This window comes from Pan paniscus, chromosome 4 (assembly GCF_029289425.2).
Source record: "Pan paniscus chromosome 4, NHGRI_mPanPan1-v2.0_pri, whole genome shotgun sequence".
Lineage (NCBI taxonomy): Eukaryota > Metazoa > Chordata > Mammalia > Primates > Hominidae > Pan > Pan paniscus.
The window spans coordinates 118,853,101-118,875,600 of record NC_073253.2 but is presented as its reverse complement, the minus strand read 5'-3'; the positions used below and the strand labels follow the sequence as shown (position 1 = coordinate 118,875,600).

Here is a 22,500-nt window from a genome sequence, read left to right as displayed (position 1 = left end):
CGCCAGCATTATACAGGAGAACTACGGAATACTAAAGTGAGATAGGAATTCAGTATTTTATCTTCAAATTTAGTTCTCTTTTCACTTAATGTGGCTGCGCAAATAAATCACAGTCATTATCTTAATATACTAACAAGTTATTCTTATTCCTTAATTGATGTAGAAACCTTAAGTAAATTTTTGTTGGCTTAACTTGAGTTGCCATAAATCTACTTGAAAGCAAAATTATTTTCATAAATGCATACAGCTCCACAATATAAAATTAGCCCCAAACTAGTGAGGTCAGTAAGGTTTTACTGGCCTTACTTAATTTAAGTAAGTTTAATTTGAAAACTAAATCAAATCATACTTCACATACCTCCTTTGAACTTGACATTGAGACCCAAATGACTAACACTGTATACCAAAACTTTGTAACTGGCACTTCTTAGCAAAAATTTTAACTCATTAAAAGTACATCACTAAAGAAAATATTACTTCAGCTGGTACTGATCAACACTATTAACAGACAGGATTTTCTTCTATTAATACCATTTGCAAAGCAAATACACAAAGTGTCCCTGTGGGTTCAGCATCAAATGCTGACAACCTTTAAATCATATTTTTAGCTCTTTTTTTTTAAGCATAGAAAAAAATATGTATAAACTTAAGCAATAAAAATTAGCATTTCTAGTTTTCTGTATATAATGTATCAACCTCACATTATTCATTACCTGGAAAATTTTCACATAACACTTCTATTGGTGTAGCCCGTTTTGTATCTCCAATTTTCTGATACCTCTCCTTTAATGTGTCAGCCTAAAACAGAAAAAAAAAAATCTTGAGAATGTGGTAATTTAAAAATTATTTAGCTGGGGCTGCACACGGTAGCCTGTAATCACAGAGCTTTGGAAGGCCAAGGCAGAAGGAATGCTTGAGTCCAGGAGTTTGAGACCAGCCTGGGCAACACAGGGAGCCCTGATGACTACTTACAAAATAAAATTTTAAAATATGAAAACTGTTTAGTTGGAAGACAGGACCTTAATATCTTAATATTTTATGAAATTCAATAAAGAAACACAAAAACAATTACCTTTAAGCCTTGCCAAGGAAGACTGCCTCTCAGAAAATACATGAACATATGACCTAAAGCTTCTAAATCGTCTCTTCTACTTTGTTCTGAAATACAAAAGAAATATAAATTTCACTTTTCTCTAACAGTTAAGAATGGAAGAATGGAGAGTTTGTTCTTTCATTATGTATAAATTAATTTCCAAAAGTTCAACATATAAATACAAAATACAGATCTAGTAACTATAAGTGATAAAATTATATCTATATAAATAATGTTTTCACATTAAGATTATTGAGCATCTTTAAAATATTCCATTATAATTTTTAGATGCTGTTAGAGATTTATTTATCTGCTTAGATATCTATTCATGGAAGTACAGGCCACGGGGAAAAGAGTTCCATGGTCAGAGTCACTGTATACTACAGCTCTGTCTTAAAGATTCAGAAGGTAACGTATTAAAACTTCTGAGAAATCTAGAATTTAAAATGTTTAACTTTTTCAACCCTGCATTTCCTAAAGTTATATGAGCACAAAACTTCCATGATAAATACTCTCCATTAAATTAAACACGATTATGGAGTATTGTGTGTAATACATTTTAAGAAAAACTTGTGTTTGACACATACCAACATTAATAACCCCTTCACTATCACAAAAAATACTGCTTGAACAAACTGTCATTTTCAAGTTGTTGTTGTAACAAAATGTCATTTAGCACATAAGTGAATAAAGATTACAGACTAAGGCTCAGGGAGATGCTTATAAATACTTGCTGACTGAATATTTCAATTTTTCTGTCACTGAAGTTAAATACTTAAGATTTCTTGATGTTTCAAAATAATAGCAAAATGCTAACTACCAATGAGAAAATACTTTAATAAGAGGATGTTTGTTTATGTGCAAGATGTTTTATCCACATGAACAATCATACTATCTAGGCAGTACTTAATGCTTTCAGAAAAGCAAACTTTTCAAAGTATGGCTCTGAACTAGGATGAAGGGTCAGAAAAGGTTTTGATTTTTACTGTGTAAACATTCTATACTTGTTGATATGGTTTGGTTGTGTTCACACCCAAATCTCATCTTGAATTCCCATGCGTTGTGAGAGGGACCCAGTGGGAGGTAACTGAATCATGGGGGCAGGTCTTTCCCATGCTTTTCTCCTGGTAGTGAATAAGTCTTATGAGACCTGATGGTTTTATAAGGAGTTTCCCTGCACAAGCTCTCTTTGCCTGCCACCATCCACGAGATGTGACTTGCTCCTCCTTGCCTTCTGCCGTGACTGTGAGGCCTCCCCAGCCATGTGGAACTGTAAGTCCATTAAACCTCTTTCTTTTGTAAATTGCCCAGTCTCAGGTATAACTTTATCAGCAGCAGCAGCATGAAAACAGACTAATACACTTGTTTTCAATAACACTTGTTATGATTTAAAGATACTATGTTTGTGTTTTTATTTAATCAATATATATACTTCCACCAGACTGCAAGTTGCAGAAGTATACATCAAAATTGACAGTCATTAAGGCTACAAGATTGGAAGACTAGAGAAGAGATTTCAACTTCCCACTTCGCATGCTAAAAATGTGATATAACGGAGAGGTTTTTTTATTTCTTGTACTTTTTATTATAAAATGTAAGTATATGCTATTAAAAATAGCAAATTTTCCAAAATAAGTAGTGGCCTTAAAGTCCATCTACATCCACTAATGAAAGTGGGGATGAGAATATGAAAAAAACTAGTTATAACTTTTATAATGAAAATTTTACTTCATTAGATTCTCGTAGTCCTAAGGGTATAGTTTGGTAAGTTTTAACAACAAACACACCTGCATAACTACCACCACAATCAAGAGGCATTTCTAATGCTCCAAAATGTCTCTTGCCTATTACTCTCCCCCAACCCCCACAATAGCATCAGCCTCAGGCAACCACTTACCTGCCTTCATCACTACAGATTAGACGGGTGCACATGAATGGAATCATACAGTATAGATTCGTGTCCAAATTCTTGCACTTACTATGTTTTCAGGATTTATCCATGTTGCTATGTGCAACCATAGCTCATTACTTTTTAATGCTGAGTAGTACATTACAATGTGTTTATTCATCTGTTGACAGACATTTGAATAGGTTCCAGTTTGGGGCTATTGTGAATAAAGCTGTTATGAACATTCTTCTTGTACTAGTCTATGTTGACATACATTTTCATTTATGTTGGGTTAATATCTAGAAGGGGGATTGCTACATGATGTTGTAAGTATAGGTTTAACTTTATTAAAAACTTCTATACAATTTTCCAAAGGGGTTGTGTCATTTCACATTTCTACCAGCAATGTATGGGAGTTTCAGTTGCAAACCTGTCCAACCTTTGTATGGTCTTTTAAATTTTAGCCATGCTAGTGGCTATGAAGTATAAGCAGTAATAAATCCTTTCAGAAAAGCAAACTTCAAAGTATGGATTAACTGATTTAATTTGTATTTCACTGGTGACTGACATTGAACTTTATTTCATGTGTTTGCCTGTTTAAAAAATTGGATTGTCTTATTAAAAAGTTGTAATAGTTCCTTGTATATTCTGGACACAAGTTATTTTCAGATATGTTTTGCCAATACCTTTTCCCTTCAAGAAAACAGCTTGCTATTTTTTTGTTTTCTTAAGAGTATGTTTAAAAGAAATTTTACATTTTGATGAAATCCAATTTATCAGGGGTTTTTTCCTCTTATTTTCTATACTTTTTGATGTCCAATCTAGGAAATCTCTACCCACAAGATCACAAAGATTTTCTCCTGTTTTTTCTTCTAGAAATTTTATAGTTATGGTTCCTACATTTAAACCTATTACTCATTTTGAAGTAATTTTTTTTTGCTTTTGGTGTGGAGTAAGGATTTAGATATATTTTTTTCAATACTGATATCTAGCTACTCTCATATAGTTTCTTGGCAAAACTATCCTTTCCCCTCGAGTTGCTTTTGCACCATTCTCAAAAATCAATCGACCATCTATGTATAAGTCTATTTCAGACTCTGTATTCTGACCAACTTATCTGTATCTGCCTTCATATCAATACCACCCAAAATAAACAGAAGGACAAAATAATGACAGATGAGGAAATCAATGACCAATGGACAATCGGTAACGAAAACAAAAGCTGGATTGGAAAGTTCAATAAAATCATTAATCCTCTCAGCAGGCTAAAAGAAAGAAACACAAATTACCAATAACAGAAGAAACAGAAGAGGCATCAGAACAGATCCCACAGATATTAAAAGAATGATAAAAGAATACTACGAAACAACCCAATAAATTAAACAACTTATATGAAATGGACAAATATCTTGAAAGCTACTAATAACTAAAACTGCCTCAAGAAGAAAATGTGAATAGCTCTGCATCAATTAAAGAAATTAAATTTATTATTTAAAAACTTCCCAAAATACAATCCAGATAGCATCGCTACTGAATCCTATTAAACAGTTAAAGAATAATACCAATTCTACATAAACCCAGGATTGGAAGAGTTCCCAACTCACTGCATTACCCTGTTACCAACAACAGATAAAGACATTACAATTAAAGGAAACTATAAGAAATATTCCTCATAAACACAAACATGAAATCCTTAAAAAGATAATACCTCATGACTAAGTAAGGTTCATTCTAGGAATGTAGGTTTGGTTTAACTTTTAAAAATCAATCAATGTAATTCGCCAAATTAATAGAATAAAATATAAATCGTATCGTCATCTCAGATACAGAAAAAGTACTTGACAAAATCCAACACGTATTAATGATTTTAAAAAAAATCTCAGCAAACTAGGAATTACAAGCCAACTTCATCCTGACAACAACTACGAAAAATGTCAACTAACATAATTCTTAAATGATAAAAGACACTCCTAAGATCAAGAACGAACAAAGATGTCCACTCTTACCCTTTCTATTCAGTATGGTACTGGAAGTTCTTGCCAGTACAAAGAAGCAAAGAAACAAAATTAACAGATATTCAGATTGGAAATGAAGAAATAAAACTACTGCTCTTTGCAGACAACAGGATTGTATATGTAGAAAACTCCAAATAACCTACAAAAGGTCTATTACAACTAGTAGGTAAGTTTTAGCAAGGTTACAGGATATAAGGTTAATACATAAAAATCAACTGGGGCCAGGCTCGGTGGCTCACACCTGTAATCTCAGCACTTTTGGGAGGTCGAGCCAGGTGGATAGCCTGAGACCAGGAGTTCAAGACTAGCTTGGGCAACATAGAGAAACCCTAACTTTACAAAAAAAAAATTTTTTTAATTAGCTGGTGGCTGGGTGTGTTGGCATGCACCTGTAGTCCCAGTTACTAGGGAGGCTGAGGTGGGAGGATTCCTTGAGCCTAGGAGGATGACACTGCAGGGAGCCATGGTTGCACCACTGCATTCCAGCCTGGGTGACAGAGCAAGACCCTGTCTCTACAAAATAAAAATAAAAATCAACTGGATTTCTGGGCCGGGCGCGGTGGCTCACGCCTGTAATCCCAGCACTTTGGGAGGCTGAGGCGGGCGGATCACCTGAGGTCGGGAGTTCGAGAGCAGCCTGACCAACATGGAGAAACCCTGTCTCTACTAAAAATACAAAAAAAAAATTAGCTGGGCATGGTGGCGCATGCCTGTAATCTCAGCTACTCGGGAGGCTGAGGCAGGAGAATCGCTTGAATCTGGGAGGCGGAGGTTGTGGTGAGCCAAGATCGCACCATTGCACTCCAGCCTGGGCAACAAGAGCAAAACTCAGTCTCAAAAAAAAAAAAAAAAAAAAAAAAACAGAAACTGGATTTCTATACTTACAATGAACAAGTGAAAATTGAATTTTAAAACCAATACCTTTACAATAGCATTAAAAAACAGGAAATATGTAGGGATACATTTATCAATGTATATGCAAGACCTATATATAATATGCATATAGTTTAAAAAACTTAAAATACTATACATGTAAAAGTATGCTGAGCCCTACAGTAAGACGCTCTGTTAAGGAGAGGAACTCAATATAAAAGGCACTTCCTCTTTGAATTCTATCCAAGGGGAAGCTTTAGTCACATAGTGCCAATAAGCCACGGTCATAAGGTGATCTCGCCTACGTGGTTCTATCAGAGAACAGTATTAGTCTCATAACCCACAAAGCATTTCAAAATTCAAGCCATAAATATTAGCTAGTAAAACAAATCTATTACTGAAACTCAGTCTGAAATGCTCTTTACCCGCATAATTCCTTTTTTTGTGTTCTTTCACCAACTGACATATCTGGAAATAAATTTTACCATGTAGTAAGTTACAGAAATCACAGGAAGGCTTTCTCTTTGAAACACAGTAACTAAAGAACACCCCCTAGGGTCTTTAACAGTTCTTTTACATGAAAAAAATCTCCCAACAGTAATCTGGCCCTTATTAAACCCTGTTCACATTTTTTAAAGCACTTAACTACAAAGGCCTGTTTGAAAGCAAATGTTTTTCCACAAGGCCAAGAATCATTATAAGAACGCTTGCTATGAGCACCTAAGGAAACCAGAAAGTGATTATTTTTCTTTAAAATAGGTATCATTAAAGATTATTTTAAATAGGTCTTGAAACCAATTAAAAAGGTACATAAAGAGTCAATTAAAATTTTCCTCTTCAAGACTATATGTACCATAAAAAATAATCAACACGTATTAAGAGTCTGTGTCCATGTTTCATATATACTATCTTTCAAAATTACAGCTACACTGAAAACAGTTATTTGCAATCCCAAATAAGGAAAGTAAAGCTCAGAAAGATTAAGCGACTACTTCAAAACTAGGTACCTAATAAGTGGAGGGCAAGATTTCAGCCCACTTGTCTGCATTTTTTTCATTTTGGAAAGCATTTCATCACTTAATTCAATGTTGATTGGAAACCTTCTGCAATGCTTTTCTATTTAAAAATTCTACTCTTATATCTCAACATTATTTATTTTTCTTTTTTTAAATCAGATTTCATTCCTCACTTGCCTAGCACTATTTCCATTTCAAATGAAATTTCAATTCAATTTTCAACAAAAAAAATTCCCTTTTTCGTTAACTCAAATTTATCGATGCCTCACACAGAAGCAGGAAGTTTTCTATAATACATGCATATATTTGCAAAAATAAACTTACTACTGCATTTTCTACCATAATGAAAAACAATGAGGCCAAAAGACATGTTGGCTAAGCTAAGTACAGACATGAGAAGACAAAGAAGACAGCTCAAACAACAAAAATTCTCCCTGAATAAAGTTTAAATCATTTCTTATGAGTAAAAAAAAGATAAAAATTATCTACTACAAGGAAGAAAAGGTTCACTATATTTCCTTCTTAAATATTAAAAGTTACTTTAGTTGGCACTACCCTAAAAAAAACAAAAATACATCTTCCTCAAGATTCACTGAGCTCAGTTTTCAAAATTATATAACAAGGATTTTTTTTTTTTTTTAAAGAGAAAACAAACCTAAAAAGGAAAAGAACAAAACACAATTATGCAAGACAATACACAGGAACAGTTCACTAATCTAAACACCTAATCTAGTAATATAAACAAAACTTAGAAAAAGTTTTCTGTGCAACTGAACCCAGTACATGCATTCACTTAATTCCTAAAGTTCTCTTGAAATCTAGTTCTCTTAATTTAGACATAATTCTTGTAAGTTTGGTGACAAGGTCAAAAGAAGTAAATCAAAGGTAGAGAAAAGCAAAGTGTTGCCAGCAGTAGCTATACTACACACACTATCAAAAAGTAAGGCACAACACAGGCGAAGGCCAAAAAAAAAAAAACCCAAAAAACAAAAAGAGAATCTATTACAAAGTATAAATAAAATTGTCTCCAAATTTATTTAGATAAAGATATCCATCCTAACCTTCTCCAACTGATCTTGAGAATATTGCTATATAATAGTAATCATATAAAAAAACTATACCCTGAAACATCAAGAAAATATCAATTATGTTCATTATACTCTAACAAAAAATTATGTAATACATTTTAAACTGTTAAAATATAATTATAAAATGTAAATACATGTTTTTAAACTGCAAAAAAGCTGTGTGAGCAGCTTAAAGAGCAGGCCTCAGAAACTGGGACAATTAACCTAGAAATTAAATTATATGAATCACACCACAGAATGATAGCAGAGAAAGAAGGCATTTTTGGAACACCATAATTCTGTGGTTCCTTCTCTCCTATTCAGAGAACTTACCACTTAGAAGCTTGAAACATCATTCTTCTATTAACACTTACAAAGCAACTCCCAACTTATCCCTCAAATCCTAGTTTTTTTATTCTTGAATAATCAATAAAAATTTAAAAATAAAAGATTTGATTTTTATTTCAAGGCTACTCACCAAAGAGAAATAGACATTATTTACTTAATATCAAATGACTTCAACAAGAGAAGACATAAAAGGGAAAAATAGTCATCCAAAGGAAGATTATGAGGTTCAAGACAGCTGACAAAAGTCTTTAAAAAGATATTAAAAAGCAGACACTTGATCAGATGTGACACAAAAGTAACAATTCAATATGACAACACTAAAGAAAGTTTTCATGCAAGGACACATGGAAATCCACATCTGTAACACAAAGCTTTATCAAGACTGCATCTTGGACAGAGACTTAAGCAGCTATAAGAAAGGTATAAATGTGAACTGCAACGTCTGCCTTCTGAACATAAATAACCTAGTTAAGATCAACAGATACTACAAGAATAAAATGTTAATTCCTATTATGTGATTTTACACTATTCTTCTATATTATTATATTAGGAACATCTTTTTCCTTTTTAAGTCTAAGATAGTGTCAGTCTCCAAAAAGGAAAAATACTTACAAACCCATATAATGTTCCTTTGACCAAACTCTCTATTTTGAAAAGTTCATGTGAGCAAGAAGTCCTTGAGTGCCTAAGAATGAATGAATGGATGGAAAGATGGGTGAATGAATAAGGCTTTAAAAGTAATCACCAAGATCCAGGCAAAGCAGGGAGGGCAGAAATAAGATATGCACAAATTAAAATCACATTAAAAGGTCATGTTTTCTCTGCTCCTTTTCCTTCTTTATCTCTTCCTGACTACTCACAAAACCAAGTACTCTAAACTTAAAACACCACTATGTATTCCATATCCAAAGGCATCGCAATTTGCCAAATGCTTTAATTCCTCAGCATCCAAACTCATATTACCTTACTCTTAATTTTTTAAATAGGAATTCATGTAAACTTAGAAACAAAATTTTTTATCTGTTAATATTACCCACCTACTCCTGAGTTTTACATGAAAACTGAGAAGCAGAGTGTTTATAAATGGGGAAAAGTAAACATTAAGCATTCGTTGTTTGCTATACCTGCCAAATAAATACATTTTTATTTTATTCCTGAAAGAGGAGTAAAGAGAGATTATTATAATAGTTCAATCTCATTTCCCAGGTACTGATGACTTTTCCTAACAATGACAAACATATCACACTCACTTCGCCATTTCTACAAATAGAATGCTGTTACATTTACCATTGTTCAGATAAGGAACACTAGGCCCTAAGGAAGTTGTGACTTCATGTCTCACAATAAAATAGTGGTGAACCTTTGTTAGTTGTTATAAAATAATCTGTTAACAACTCCCGTAAAATGAAAATTTCTCACAGACACTGAACATGTAAATAAATATAGGTGTGCCTGGTTTTAATTGAAGTCACAACCCCAAAAGTTGTATAGCTACCCAATCATATTTTTAAGTCTACCAGGAAAGTCAGCTATTGAAAGCTACTCCCCGAACATATTAACTGAATAAAACTTGTGTTTCATAATTTTAAATATTTGAAACTTACTTTTCTTAAAAAAAAAAAAAAAAAAAAAAAAAAACAGCAAATTTACATTTTTCAGGCATTTCAGATGTCTGAAAAGAAAAAAATACCATAAGCCTACCGTCAGGTCAGCTGTTAGGAAAGATGCCACATCCTATTGAATTATGATTGAGAGGCAGAGCAGGGACATGCTCTATAGAGTAGCTAAAGCTGGGGAGAATGTTTAGAGGAAAAGCTAAGATCAGGATCTGAAAGTTGGATTAGACGACCTCCAAGATTCTGTCCAAATCTGTGATTGTATATTTGAAGGTACTTTTGAGCAGCAGTGATGGATATATACTGATTGGTTCACATTTCTGTCTATCTGTTGTAAGACGTCTAATAGTATCTGAAAGCAGAATAATATCTAAAAGCCGATAATTAAGTTTGTACTTTCTCTGATATGAATACTGAATGTGGCAAATATAATCTAGAATTGACTTTTTAAGAAACACACTAAGGTAATTCAATAAGAAAGAATACAATATCATAGAAAGAACCTCAACCCCTATCTCACACCATATAAAAAATCAATTCTGATGGAGCACAGATATAAAAGGCTAAAACTATAAAGCTTCTAGAAGAAAGCATAAAATGTAATGAAGGTAAAGATTTGTTTACCTTATTACATGAAGGTAAAGATTTGTTAGAATTCAAAAGGCAATAACCATAAACAAAAAAACTGATAAACTAGACTTCAAAAATATTTAACAGTTCTGCTCATCAAAAGATATCATTAAGAAAATGAATAGGCAAGCAAAGACTGAAAGAAATTACTCACAATGCATATATATGACAAAATAATTATACCCAGAGTATATAAAGAACTCTGTAAATTAACAATGAAATGACACACACTTTTCAAAAGAAGATATACAAATAGCCAATAAATACATGAAACAGATCTCAGAAACAATAATCACAAGGAATTAAAAGACTACCCCTTGGCCACTAGAATAGCTACAATGAAAAAGACTGACAACTGTAAATGTTGTCAAGAATATGAAACAAACAAAATTCTCATTCATTACTGGTGGAAATAAAAAAAGGTATGAACACTCCTGAGAACAGACAGGCAGTTTCTTATAAAGTTAAATAATACCTGCCATAGGACCAAACTGAAAAATATGCCCACAAAAAGATTTGTAAGAATATTATACAAGTTTTATTGATAAGTCAAAAACTTAATCCAAATATCCATCAACATTCAAATGGATAAGCAGTTTGTGATATGTTTATGCAATGGAATATTACTTAGCATTAAAAAAGAATAAACTACTGATACTTGCAACAACATAAATGAATCTTAAAGACATTATACCAACCAAAAGAAGTTGGATGGTTCTATTTATATTAAGTAATAGAATCAGCAAAACTCATCTGTTGTGATAGAAATCAGATCAGTGATTACTTCTAGAAAAGGAGGGGAATGACTAAGATGGGTAAAATGGAAGTCTATAGGATAATGATGGTGTTCTAAATCTTGATAGTGTGTGGGTTACATAGTATGCACATTCATCAATACTCACAAATTATATAATCAAATGTTGTATATTTTACCCAATGTAAATTTTACTTCAATAAAAAAAAACTCTTCAATAAAATAAGAATTACAAATGTTATAATTCTATTAGACTTGCTATATAAAGTGGTATCATTTGGCAATATGAAACTACTTTCTGAGTATCCTCAGCTTTTAAAAACAAGTAAATATATTGTAAGTAGCGATAGCCAGATTTCTCACTGTTAAAAAAAAAAAGATACAAATATGGAAAAGGGATGGGAATTACAAATATAGAAAAGGGAAATACTATTTTGTACTGACAGACTGAAATTAAAAGTGTATCAGTATAAACTCAAAATTTTTAACAGATATTAACGTATGTCTGTGTGTGTGTGTATATATATGTATATATGTAGGCATATTTCTATGTGTGTACGTATATACATATATGCACAAACATTTCCTAGTTCTGCTGCAGAAAGGGCCTGGCAGTAACAACATACCACAGTAATGAGCATATCCAGTGGCCAAATCTTGGTTTCTAAATACCATTATCCAATAAAAGGATTCAGAACTTCTTGGAGAAAAGGACTGATTATGGGGCTGCAGAAGAGAAACTGCAAGATGAGTTTGTTTATAAGAACTTGCTGCACCAAAAGAAAGAAAGTACTCAAAGATTCATGAGAACATGTCAAAAGGACAGAGAAGCCAGCTTGAAGGAGCAACCGGTGGCCAAATCTGGAACCCTTTGGCTATCAAAATAAATAATGATAATGCATTCAATACATTACATTAAATAAGATAAGAATTAATAAGTTCATATAGATGTTAAGTCAATAACTGGGGGAGAAGGTAAAGCTTCTGCTGACATTAGAATATCAACTGACAAATAAGGAAATGTAAATATTAGAAATAATGGAGTTAGAAAATCATCAATGGATGCTAAATCTAGAGGGCAAAAATCTGATGAGGAACAACATGTTTACATAATCCCAAAATCTAACTACAAGAAACTTTTCAGTAGAGAAATTTGGCAGATATCATCCAAGCAAGTGATCCCAACATGATGCACTAAGAACACATCACTTCTGTGATATGTGTGGTCAAAATGCCTACCCAAATCTAGTCAAAAAGAAATAACAGACCCAAATTGGAGATATCCTATAAAATAGCCTGTGCTCCTAAAAAATATTAAGGTCATGAGCCATAATGAACGACTGAGGAACTGTTCCAGATGAAAATGATTTAAGGGATACGATAAATATGAACCTGGGTGAAGGAAGAATGCTATAAAAAATCCTGTGAAGTTGATATTGTTTTACTCTTTCTACCAATAAGAAACCCCTTAAAAAGGTTAAACTTGTCCGAAGTCATAGTTAGCATACAGGTAAGCCAGCTCTGCCCACCTCTAAGGTATATGCTGTTGGCATTATACTTATTAGGCTAGTTGCTATTTCTGTGGCTAGCCATATTGGAGAGCTATGGTCTCAATCCAAAATTTCCACATGCACTGAATTCAGTTAAAATTTGGTATTCTCTCATATTTTGTAAGAGAAATAATTAAATGCATCCCCATAACTGTATCAAAGTTGAACACTTCAAGTTATATAAATACAAAAAATACAGTGAATGTAAAGATAGCTGTCACTCATTTACTCTATAGTAACTTACTTTCAAAGAGTTTTATTAAAATATAAGTGAAAGTAAACTCTAGGTAGATGTGGTAAATGAAAATTATAATAAAAGCTATCATAATCTGCAAAAACTGAACCATAACAAATAAAAACTCACAGTGTTAGCGCAGCTGCTAAATTCAAACTTCCATACTTACGAAAGGTACACATACCTTTTCCTAAATGTGTGTTTATGCTCATATATCTAGCTGTTCCTGTAAGGCTCTTGTGTTCTCTGTATGGTATGTGTTTCTTTGTCTCCGGATCAATATATTCCTTTGCCAAACCAAAATCTATAATGTGAATAACTTGCTGGGTTTTGTTTCCTGGTCGTCCTATTAAGAAGTTCTCAGGTTTTACATCTCTGTATATCAAGTTCTTTGAATGGACATATTCCATGCGAGAAATCTTGGTTTAAGAAAAAAAGAAAAGAAGTTTTATTTTTGGCTTTGACTAGCCTAAGCAAGTATGATAAAGGCAAGACAGAATGAAAACATACAAAAGAAATAAATCAGAAATTGTTTCAACCCTTTAAAAGTAAAATGATGTCAGCCTATCATTCTTCACATAGCAAATTGCAATTTAAAATCTTTGCCTTTACTGTTATGGTCACTGCTAAACGAGAGTATTTGAATTTTACGAATTCCTTTCATATCAGTAAGCCTGATTCAATGAACACTTTCAGAGGATGCTACTTCATAAAATCAAAAAGCCACATTGATATAAGACCTTGAACCCAAAAGTATAAGCAGACATATGCAAAACATTGCAATATAGTCTTCCTTATCAGTTCAATAACCAAGCAACTTTTACAAGTATATTAAAGAAACTTAAGAGTCTAAACTATTAAGTAAAAACAACAGCACTATTCAGTATCTTTTTCTTTTTCATAACATGTTTCCTTTACTTTTTCCTAGGTATTAAACATTTAAAAATGATTAATCTTGAAGCTAGAAAGATCATAAAGCTAGAAAAGTTTGAAATCCAACTCTAATATTAATAATATAGCTCATTTTTGTTAATTATTTTACAGATTCTCAATGTTCATTGTACAAACTGTCATAAAATAGAGTATTACAAATAAGAAAATAAAACTGCTTCATTTAGTGATAATCATGGTTAACAATGCAATGTAAACATACGGTTACACAGGCCATTCTAGTTTGTTTAACAAACTTTGCAGCATATAATGTACAATATTCTATGTCTATATATTCTTAATTAATGATATGAGCATTTGCAAGGTCATGAAATATTCTTTGTTTTGTTTGGGGGCAGTTGTTTGGTTTTTTGATGTTTTGTGTGTGGGGGCGGGGACAGGGTCTCACTCTGCCACCCAGGATGGAATGCATAGCTCATTGCAGCTTCAACCTTTAACCTCCGGGCTCAAGCAATCCTCTTGCCTCAACCTCCTCAGCAGTTGGGACTATACAAGCACACCACCACACCTGGCTTATTTTTTTATTTTATTTTTATTTTTGTAGAGACAGAGTCACACTATGTTGCCCAGATTGATCTTGAACTCCTGGGCTCAAGTGATCCTCTAGCCTCAGCCTCCCCAAAGTGCTGGGATTACAGGCACAAGCCACCACACCTAGCCTATAAAACAATCTTTAATATGCACTTTTTAACAGCTGCATATTTTCCTCTGGATATTAATTTATTCAACTAACCCTGTTATTATTTCTGCATATTTGGGTTGCTTCTCCTTTTTTTATTATAAACATCCTTTCATATAAAGCTTTAAGTACCTATGAAAACATCCATAGGATAAATTTGTAGAATTAATGAGTCAATGAATAAAAACAATTTTAAGACTTCTGCAGCACACTTCTATTGGCATGTATTTCGAAACTGCCTTAAAATCACTCTCTAATTGTTACCCAACAGATTCTCTGAAGTCTAAGTAGTTTATCAAGACTCTCTCATTAGTCTGCCTCTTGTTTTTCCAGGTCATAAAGTCTATTACCAAAATTAAGAATCCATGTTTCTGGCCGGGCACGGTGGCTCACGCCTGTAATCCCAGAACTTTGGAAGGCCAAGGCGGGCGGATCACAAGGTCAGGAGATCGAGACCATCCTGACTAACATGGTGAAACCCTGTCTCTACAAAAAATACAAAAAATTGGTCGGGTGTAGTGGCATGCACCTGTTGTCCCAGCTACTCGGGAGGCTGAGGCAGGAGAATTGCTTGAACCCGGGAGGCGGAGGTTGCAGTGAGCCAAGATCTCGCCACTGCTCTCCGGCCTGGACAACAAAGCAAGACTCCGTCTCAAAAAAAAAAAAAAAATCTATGTTTCTGAGGGTTCTCTTTTGAAGTAATCATCTTTTATATGAAGAAATGGCTAGCAACAACTTAATTTGCAAACTGAGCATTTTGATCTTAGAGTAATTATTAGTTTTTATACAAATAAAATATACTTGACTCAGTTATTTTAAGTTACATGGATCCCAGAAAGACAACATGAAAAGTAGAAACATTTGTATTAGGTCAAATGCTCTGTAAGACAATATCACAGAACTTCAAACTTTTAATATGAATTTGTGACCAACAACCATGTAATTGTTCAAACAACTTCAAATACCTTATTTTACTTACCAGTTGTATAGCTATCATGAGAACTGTTTTAAGAGAAAATGTTCTGTCACACAAGTCAAACAAGTCTTCCAAACTAGGTCCCAGCAGTTCCAGCACCATAGCATTGTATTTACCACAAGGGCCGAAATAGTAAACTTGAGGTATACCATCTGGGGGAAAAGAAATACTCATTTAATAATTTCATCATCTTAAATACTAAGGTTTTCCTCTTAAAAACTGATACTTTAAATTTTATAGTTTCAAGAACTAAAGCAGTACTATCACTTTTTCCAGATACATACTTTTCCTGACCAAACCTCCCAACCTCCCAATACCTTCTCTTTGATGTTCACATTGTAGCCTGGATACACCTCTATTGCAGCTGCATGACTGAATTACATTATAAACAGTACTTCATTGTTTCTCTCTACCACCTTATTACTGGACAAAAGCTGGGCTTTTTAGCTTTATATTTCCATGGCCTGGAGAAAGGCTTAGCACATAGGAGAGATTACAGTTCTACTGAAAAGAGAGTCACTACTGGCTTTAATAACCATGTGATAGGCATACTGCTAAGATCACCACTGTCAAGATTCCCATCCTCTGGCTTATACACCTTGTATAAACCCCTCCCTTTGAATGTGAGCATGATTCCTGGGATCTCACTATTGTGACCAGGCTAACTTATATGGCAAATGTAATTAAGGCTCCTATCAGTTGACTGTAAGTTGATCAGAAGGAAGAGAATCCTGGTGCACCTGACCTATTCAGGTGAGGCTTTAAAAAGACAGTCTAGAAGTCAGAGATATTGGAAACAGCAGAGAAACTATCCTGCTGGCCTTAAAGTAGCAAACCACCATGCAGTGGAGGGAGCCACATGCCAGATAGGAATCCTCGAGGAAGTAAGGGCCACAGTTCTATTGCCATGAGGAATTGAATTCTGACAAGAATCAGTGAACTTGGAAGAGAGCACTGAGGCTCATGTAAGATTGCGGTCCAGGCTTACACCTTAATTTCCACATGGTAAGACTCTAAACAGAAGACCCAGCTAAGCCATGCCCGTATTCCTGACCCATAGAAACTGTGAGATAATAAAGTCTTTCATCTTAAGCCAGTAAGAGATAGTAATAATTCATTATGAAGCTATGTAGAATAATACAAACTCCAAATATGAAGTCTGAATAATACAAACTCCAAATATGAAGTCATCTGTATTTTATTTTCAGAACTAACAGACTCCCAATAAACTGAAATGTAAGTGATCAATTTACTTTATATGGAAGTTGTCAGAATCAAAACAGAGTCACTTGTATTAAAACCCTGACAAACAGAGCTAGGGAAGGAGATGAAGGCAGGGTTCTCACACATATATATATATGCCTGATAAGAAGAACTACCACAAAAGACTGCAAAAACCACAACCTGGAACAAAAGCCACCACAACTTTACAAAAAATTACTCTGCGAGGACATCTGCCCAGGAATGCCTGCCCAACTTCGGACTGAGGCCATTCTTGTTAATGATCCTTGTAGCCAAGGGTAACTCTCTCAAAACAACTTATGTGACCCTCCTCATTTTTCCTTTAAAAACTCGTCTTCCTTTACCTCCCTGAATATACTCACATATATTCCCATTGTAATGCCCACTCCTAAATAACTATCATTTTCTTTTAGACAGTCTCCCTATTATTTAGTTTGACACTTAACACTGCATTTATCTATTAGCATGAAAAAATGAACTTCTTCCACCACAAATGTCTCAGTTTTACTTCCAAGTGATTTTTTTTCAGTATATTGAAAGAGAAAGCAAATCTAATGAAAACTTCTCATTCTTTTTAATAAAACGTTTTTTAAATATAACATTATTATTATTTACCCTATTATTTTGAATATAAATCATTGCAGGACAGAACAGAAAACACTGAACTAAAAACCAAGAAAACTACATTCTTAGTCTAACCTAATATTCATCAGCTGTGTGGCTAGCTTGTCATTCAACCTCTCAAGTGGGCCTCAGTTTACTTATCTATTATAATATTAGTGATTTGGATGAGACAAGTATTTCTCAGATATGAATATGAGTGAGGCAGCAGAACATCTGCAGGTGGGAATGTAAGCTAGTGTAATCACTGTAGTCCCAGCTACTCGGGAGGCTGAGGTAGGAGAATCGCTTGAACCCAGGAGGCGGAGATTGCGGTGAGCCGGGATTGCACCACTGCACTCCAGCCTGGGCGACAGAGCAAGACTCCTTCTCAAAAAAACAAAACAAAACAAAACAAACAAACAAAAAAAGATAGTGTAATCATAGCAGGAATGGATACAAATTCAAACTGCATACATGGTGCCCTCCTCAGAAACAGAGATTCTGATACACCCCAATGTGTATATATCACCACCCCCTGCAAACACACACACATCACACACGCTTGTCCCATCTCCTCTTGCTACTGGGAATCAAAGACACTCCTACCACAGCCACTCTTAGATGTATTTGTCATATCTACCCCTCACATGTGTAAAGGTGGAGAAAAGGTTCAGAAACAGGGAATGAGAGGCTTGTTAAGTTTATTCCAACTCTAAAATCCTGCTTTTACAATGCTATATACATTAAGAAGCTGGAGATGCAATTAAGATTTACAGACAGCTCTCAGCTACCACAACATCGATAGCTCTCAGCTACTAAGCTTTGAAAATTCTTTCCATAATGCTTTTTCCCCCTCTCTGCCACTGAAAGTTGTTAATTTACATCCTCTCAATTTAACAGTCTCTAATAACTTATTCCACTCCAGTTTGTTACTTCTGATATGCAGGGTGCATGGAAACCAGATCAAAGCTTGTTAGAACTATATAAAAAATGTAAAAATAAAAAGGTTTTGAACTTCTTCAATGAAAGGACTGTCGGCTGGGCGCGGTAGCTCATGCCTGTAATCCCAGGACTTTGGGAGGCTGAGGCTGGTGGGTCACTTGAGGTCAGGAGTTCAAAACCAGCCTGGCCCACATGGTGAAACCCCATCTCTAATAAAAATACAAAACAGTTAGCCAGGCATGGTGGCGTGTGCCTGTAATGCCAGCTACTTGGGAGGCTGAGGCAGGAGAACTGCTTGAACCCAGGAGGTGGAGGTTGCAGTGAGCCAAGATCGCGCCACTGCACTCCAGCCTGGCTGACACAGCAAGACTCTGTTTCAAAAAGAAAAAAAAAAAAAAGGACGGACTGTCAAAACGTTCTCTACTTCCTTCTGAATCACCATCTATATTCCCAATAGTTAACGTTGTTGAGAAATGACTTCTGAATAAGATAGATAGCAGTATGTTTTGGTTTATAAAATGACTGGTTTTTTCAAAAGTTTTCAACAGTTTCCAAAACAGGAAAACCATTTAGGGAATTTCACTGTCTTAATTAATTGAACAAATACTTACTGAACATATACTATATCTTTATGGGACTGGGTTGGGCATTACGGATACATAAGTGAATGAGAAACCATGCTAAGAATGTTTTAATCCAGGAATACAAAGTTGGGTTAATATTCAAAAATCCACCAATATAATTCACCATAATAATAGAAGAAATGGCAAAAACCTTAAGATTATCTTAATGGGTGCTAAGAAAGCATCTGATTTAACACTCAAAAATTTGGAATAGAAGGTTTCTAAATCTGATAAAGGGAATCTAGGAAAAGCTACCAACTAACATCACATTCAATGGTGAAAGATTGAATGCTTTCCATTAATGACTGAGAGCAAGACAAGAACATCCACTTTTAACTTTTCTATTCAAGAGTACAATGAAGCAAAACAAATAAATAAATAAAAAGCATTATCAAGAATGAATGCAGAGACTCTTACTTCAAGAAAAACTGACATTTATTACCAATAATAAAATTAAAGCTTTCAAGCAATTTGAATTTTGTAAAAATTTTTATATGCTATGATGACCTTGACAGTTTTCCAATACTTAAAAGCTTGTTCTGATGAAATTGTGGTGATATTAGCTATTATGATTTAATGTTGGGTAGTGAAATGTGTTAGTATTTGAAATACATGCATAACTCAATGAACCAGTGTCCTCCAAAAGACAATGCATGTAGTCAGAAATGGTTCATTCAAACTACAATGGATTTTAATGTATGAGAGTAGAAAAAGTTTTTTGGTATGATTTCTATACTCTACATTGTAACTGACCTTTAAGAAATGACGACTTGTCAAATTTTGGTGTAGTTTCAAAGGCATATTCATAATTTAAAAATTAATTAGTCAAGACTGACAAAGTTGTGGGTTAAAACATTGATGAGAATAGAAAGCAGCAAATTTTTGGAGGAAAATTACCCTATCCTTTTGTTTTTGAAGGAAAATTACTCTATCCTTTTGCTTTTGGAGGAAAATTACCCTATCATTTTCAAAGCAAGCATAAGTATGCATATAATCATGTTCAAGCTTCATTGTTTGTTACAGTTACAAAAAGAGTTGGCAGCTACCTAAAAATCCACCAACTCTAAGCTAATTAAACAAACTATTAGCTTGGTGCAAATGTAATTGCAGTTTTTGCATTGTTGCAAATTGCTGTTTGATACTGGAATACATTCTTAAATGTCGTCATGTTATACATCATTTTAATGCGTGTTTCTCTCTTTATGTATTTTTGCTAATGACTTATTACTTGCTGTTTATTTTAAATTTACTTTAGACTATGGAAATGATGTTAGACAAAAAGCAAATTTGAGTGATTTTCTTATTCGAGTTCAAAAATGGGTCGTATATAGCAGTGGAAACAACATGCAACATCAGCAATGCATTTGGCCCAGGAACTGCTAACAAACATAGAGTGCAGTGGCAGTTCAAGAAGTTTTACAAAGGAGACAAGAGCCTTGAAGATAAGGAGCATAGTGGTTGGCCATCAGAGGCTGACAATGACCAACTGAGGGCAATCATCAAAGCTGATCCTCTTAAAACTACACAAGAAGTTGCCAAAGAACTCAATGTCGACCTTTCTATGGTCGTTCAGCATTTGAAGCAAATTGGAAAGGTGAAAAAGCTCGATTAGTGGGTGCCTCATGAGCTGAGCAAACATTTTTTAAAAAAACATCATTTTGAAGTGTCATCTTCTCTTATTTTACACAACAACAATGAACCATTTCTCAATCGGATTGTGATGTGAGACAAAGAGTGGATTTTACATGACAACCGGTGACAACCAGCCCAGTGGTTGGACCGAGAAGAAGCTCCAAAGAACTTCCCAGAGCCAAACTTGCACCAAAAAAAGGTCATAGTCACGTCTGGTGGTCGGCTGCTGGTCTGATCCACTGCAGCTTTCTGAATCCCAGCGAAACCATTACACCTGAGAAGTATCCTCAGCAAATCAATGAGATGCACCGAAAACTGCAACGCCTGCAGCTGGCATTGATCAACAGAAAGGACCCAATTCATCTCCACCACAACACCGACCACACAACCAATGCTTCAAAAGTTGAACAAATTGGGCTATGAAGTTTTGCCTCATCTGCCATATTCACCTGACCTCTTGCCAACCAACTACTACTTCTTCAATCATCTTGACAACCTTTTGCAGGGAAAACGTTTCCACAACCAGCAAGATGCAGTAAAAATGCTTTCCAAGAGTTCATCAAATCCCGAAGCACTAATTTTTATGCTACACGAATAAACACTTATTTCTTATTGGCAAAAATGTGTTGACTGTAATGGTTCCTATTTTGATTAATAAAGATGTGCTTGAGACCAGTCATAATGATTTAAAATTCACAGCCCAAAACTGCAATTATGTTTGCACCAACCTAATATGTCATACCCATATTACGGAATATAATACAGCCTTTGACTATCTTTGGCGATAACTGTGAAAGACAAACTTTTATTACTTACTTCTTATAATACTGCTGATTAAAATTTTTGTTGTTTTAAACCATGTATTACTTTTGAAATATTTTTTTTAAAAATGGAGTCTCACTCTATTGCCCAGGCTGGAATACTGTTGTGCGATCTCAGCTCACCACAACCTCCACTTCACGGTTCAAGTGATTCTCCTGCCTCAGCCTCCCAAAATAGCTGGGATTATAGGCACCTGCCACCATGCCCAGCTAATCTTTTTATTGTATTTTTAGTAGAGACAGGGTTTCCCTATGTTGGCCAGGATGGTCTCAAACTCCAGACCTCAAGTGATCCACCCACCTCAGCCTCCCAAAGTGCTGGGATTACAGGTGTGAGCCACCACGCCTGGCCTTAAAATAAAATATTTCTAATGAGTCACTGATATGGTTTGGCTGTGACCCCACCCAAATCTCATCTTGAATCGTAACTCCCACAATTCCACATGTCGTGGGAGGAACCCAGTGGGAGGTGACTGAATTATGGGACTGGGTCTTTCCTGTACTGTTCTCATAATAGTGAATGAGTCTGAAAAGATCTGATGGCTTTAAAAATGGGAGTTTGCCTGCACAAGCTCTTGTCTGCCAGTGAGATGTGCCTTTCACCTTCCCCCATGATTGTGAGGCCTCCCCAGCCACATGGAACTGTAAAGTCTAATAAACCTCTTTCTTTTGTAAATTGCCCCGCCTCGGGGCAATTTATCAGCAGCAAGAAAACGGACTAATACAATCATTAAACATACATACTAATAGAAAAGATAACACAAGAAAAAAGCAGAAAGCTAACATTACTGGAAGCACTGGTGATTTCTACCTTCACTTTTTTTTTTAAACTTTTCCTAATTTTTATTACGAACGTATGCTATTTTTGCAATCAGGAAAAAAAGTGCTTACTTTAAAGATTCTAGGACCACAAAGAAAAACTTAAAATGATATTTACACCAAACTA

General features: G+C 34.6%; 1 protein-coding gene across 15 annotated transcripts in view; it reads right to left on the bottom strand.

Moving 5' to 3' along the window:
* Positions 1 to 22,500, bottom strand: part of CSNK1G3 (casein kinase 1 gamma 3) — a 107,252-nt gene that overhangs the window by 27,670 nt on the left and 57,082 nt on the right. For all 15 annotated transcript variants that reach the window (XM_034960417.3, XM_034960418.3, XM_008952042.6 and 12 more), the window contains 4 exons: positions 15,695 to 15,843; positions 13,270 to 13,504; positions 1,073 to 1,158; positions 714 to 798 (listed from right to left, as the gene is read on the bottom strand). In XM_034960417.3, the coding sequence (XP_034816308.1) occupies positions 714 to 798; positions 1,073 to 1,158; positions 13,270 to 13,504; positions 15,695 to 15,843 (555 nt within the window). The remainder of the gene's footprint in view (positions 1 to 713; positions 799 to 1,072; positions 1,159 to 13,269; positions 13,505 to 15,694; positions 15,844 to 22,500) is intronic.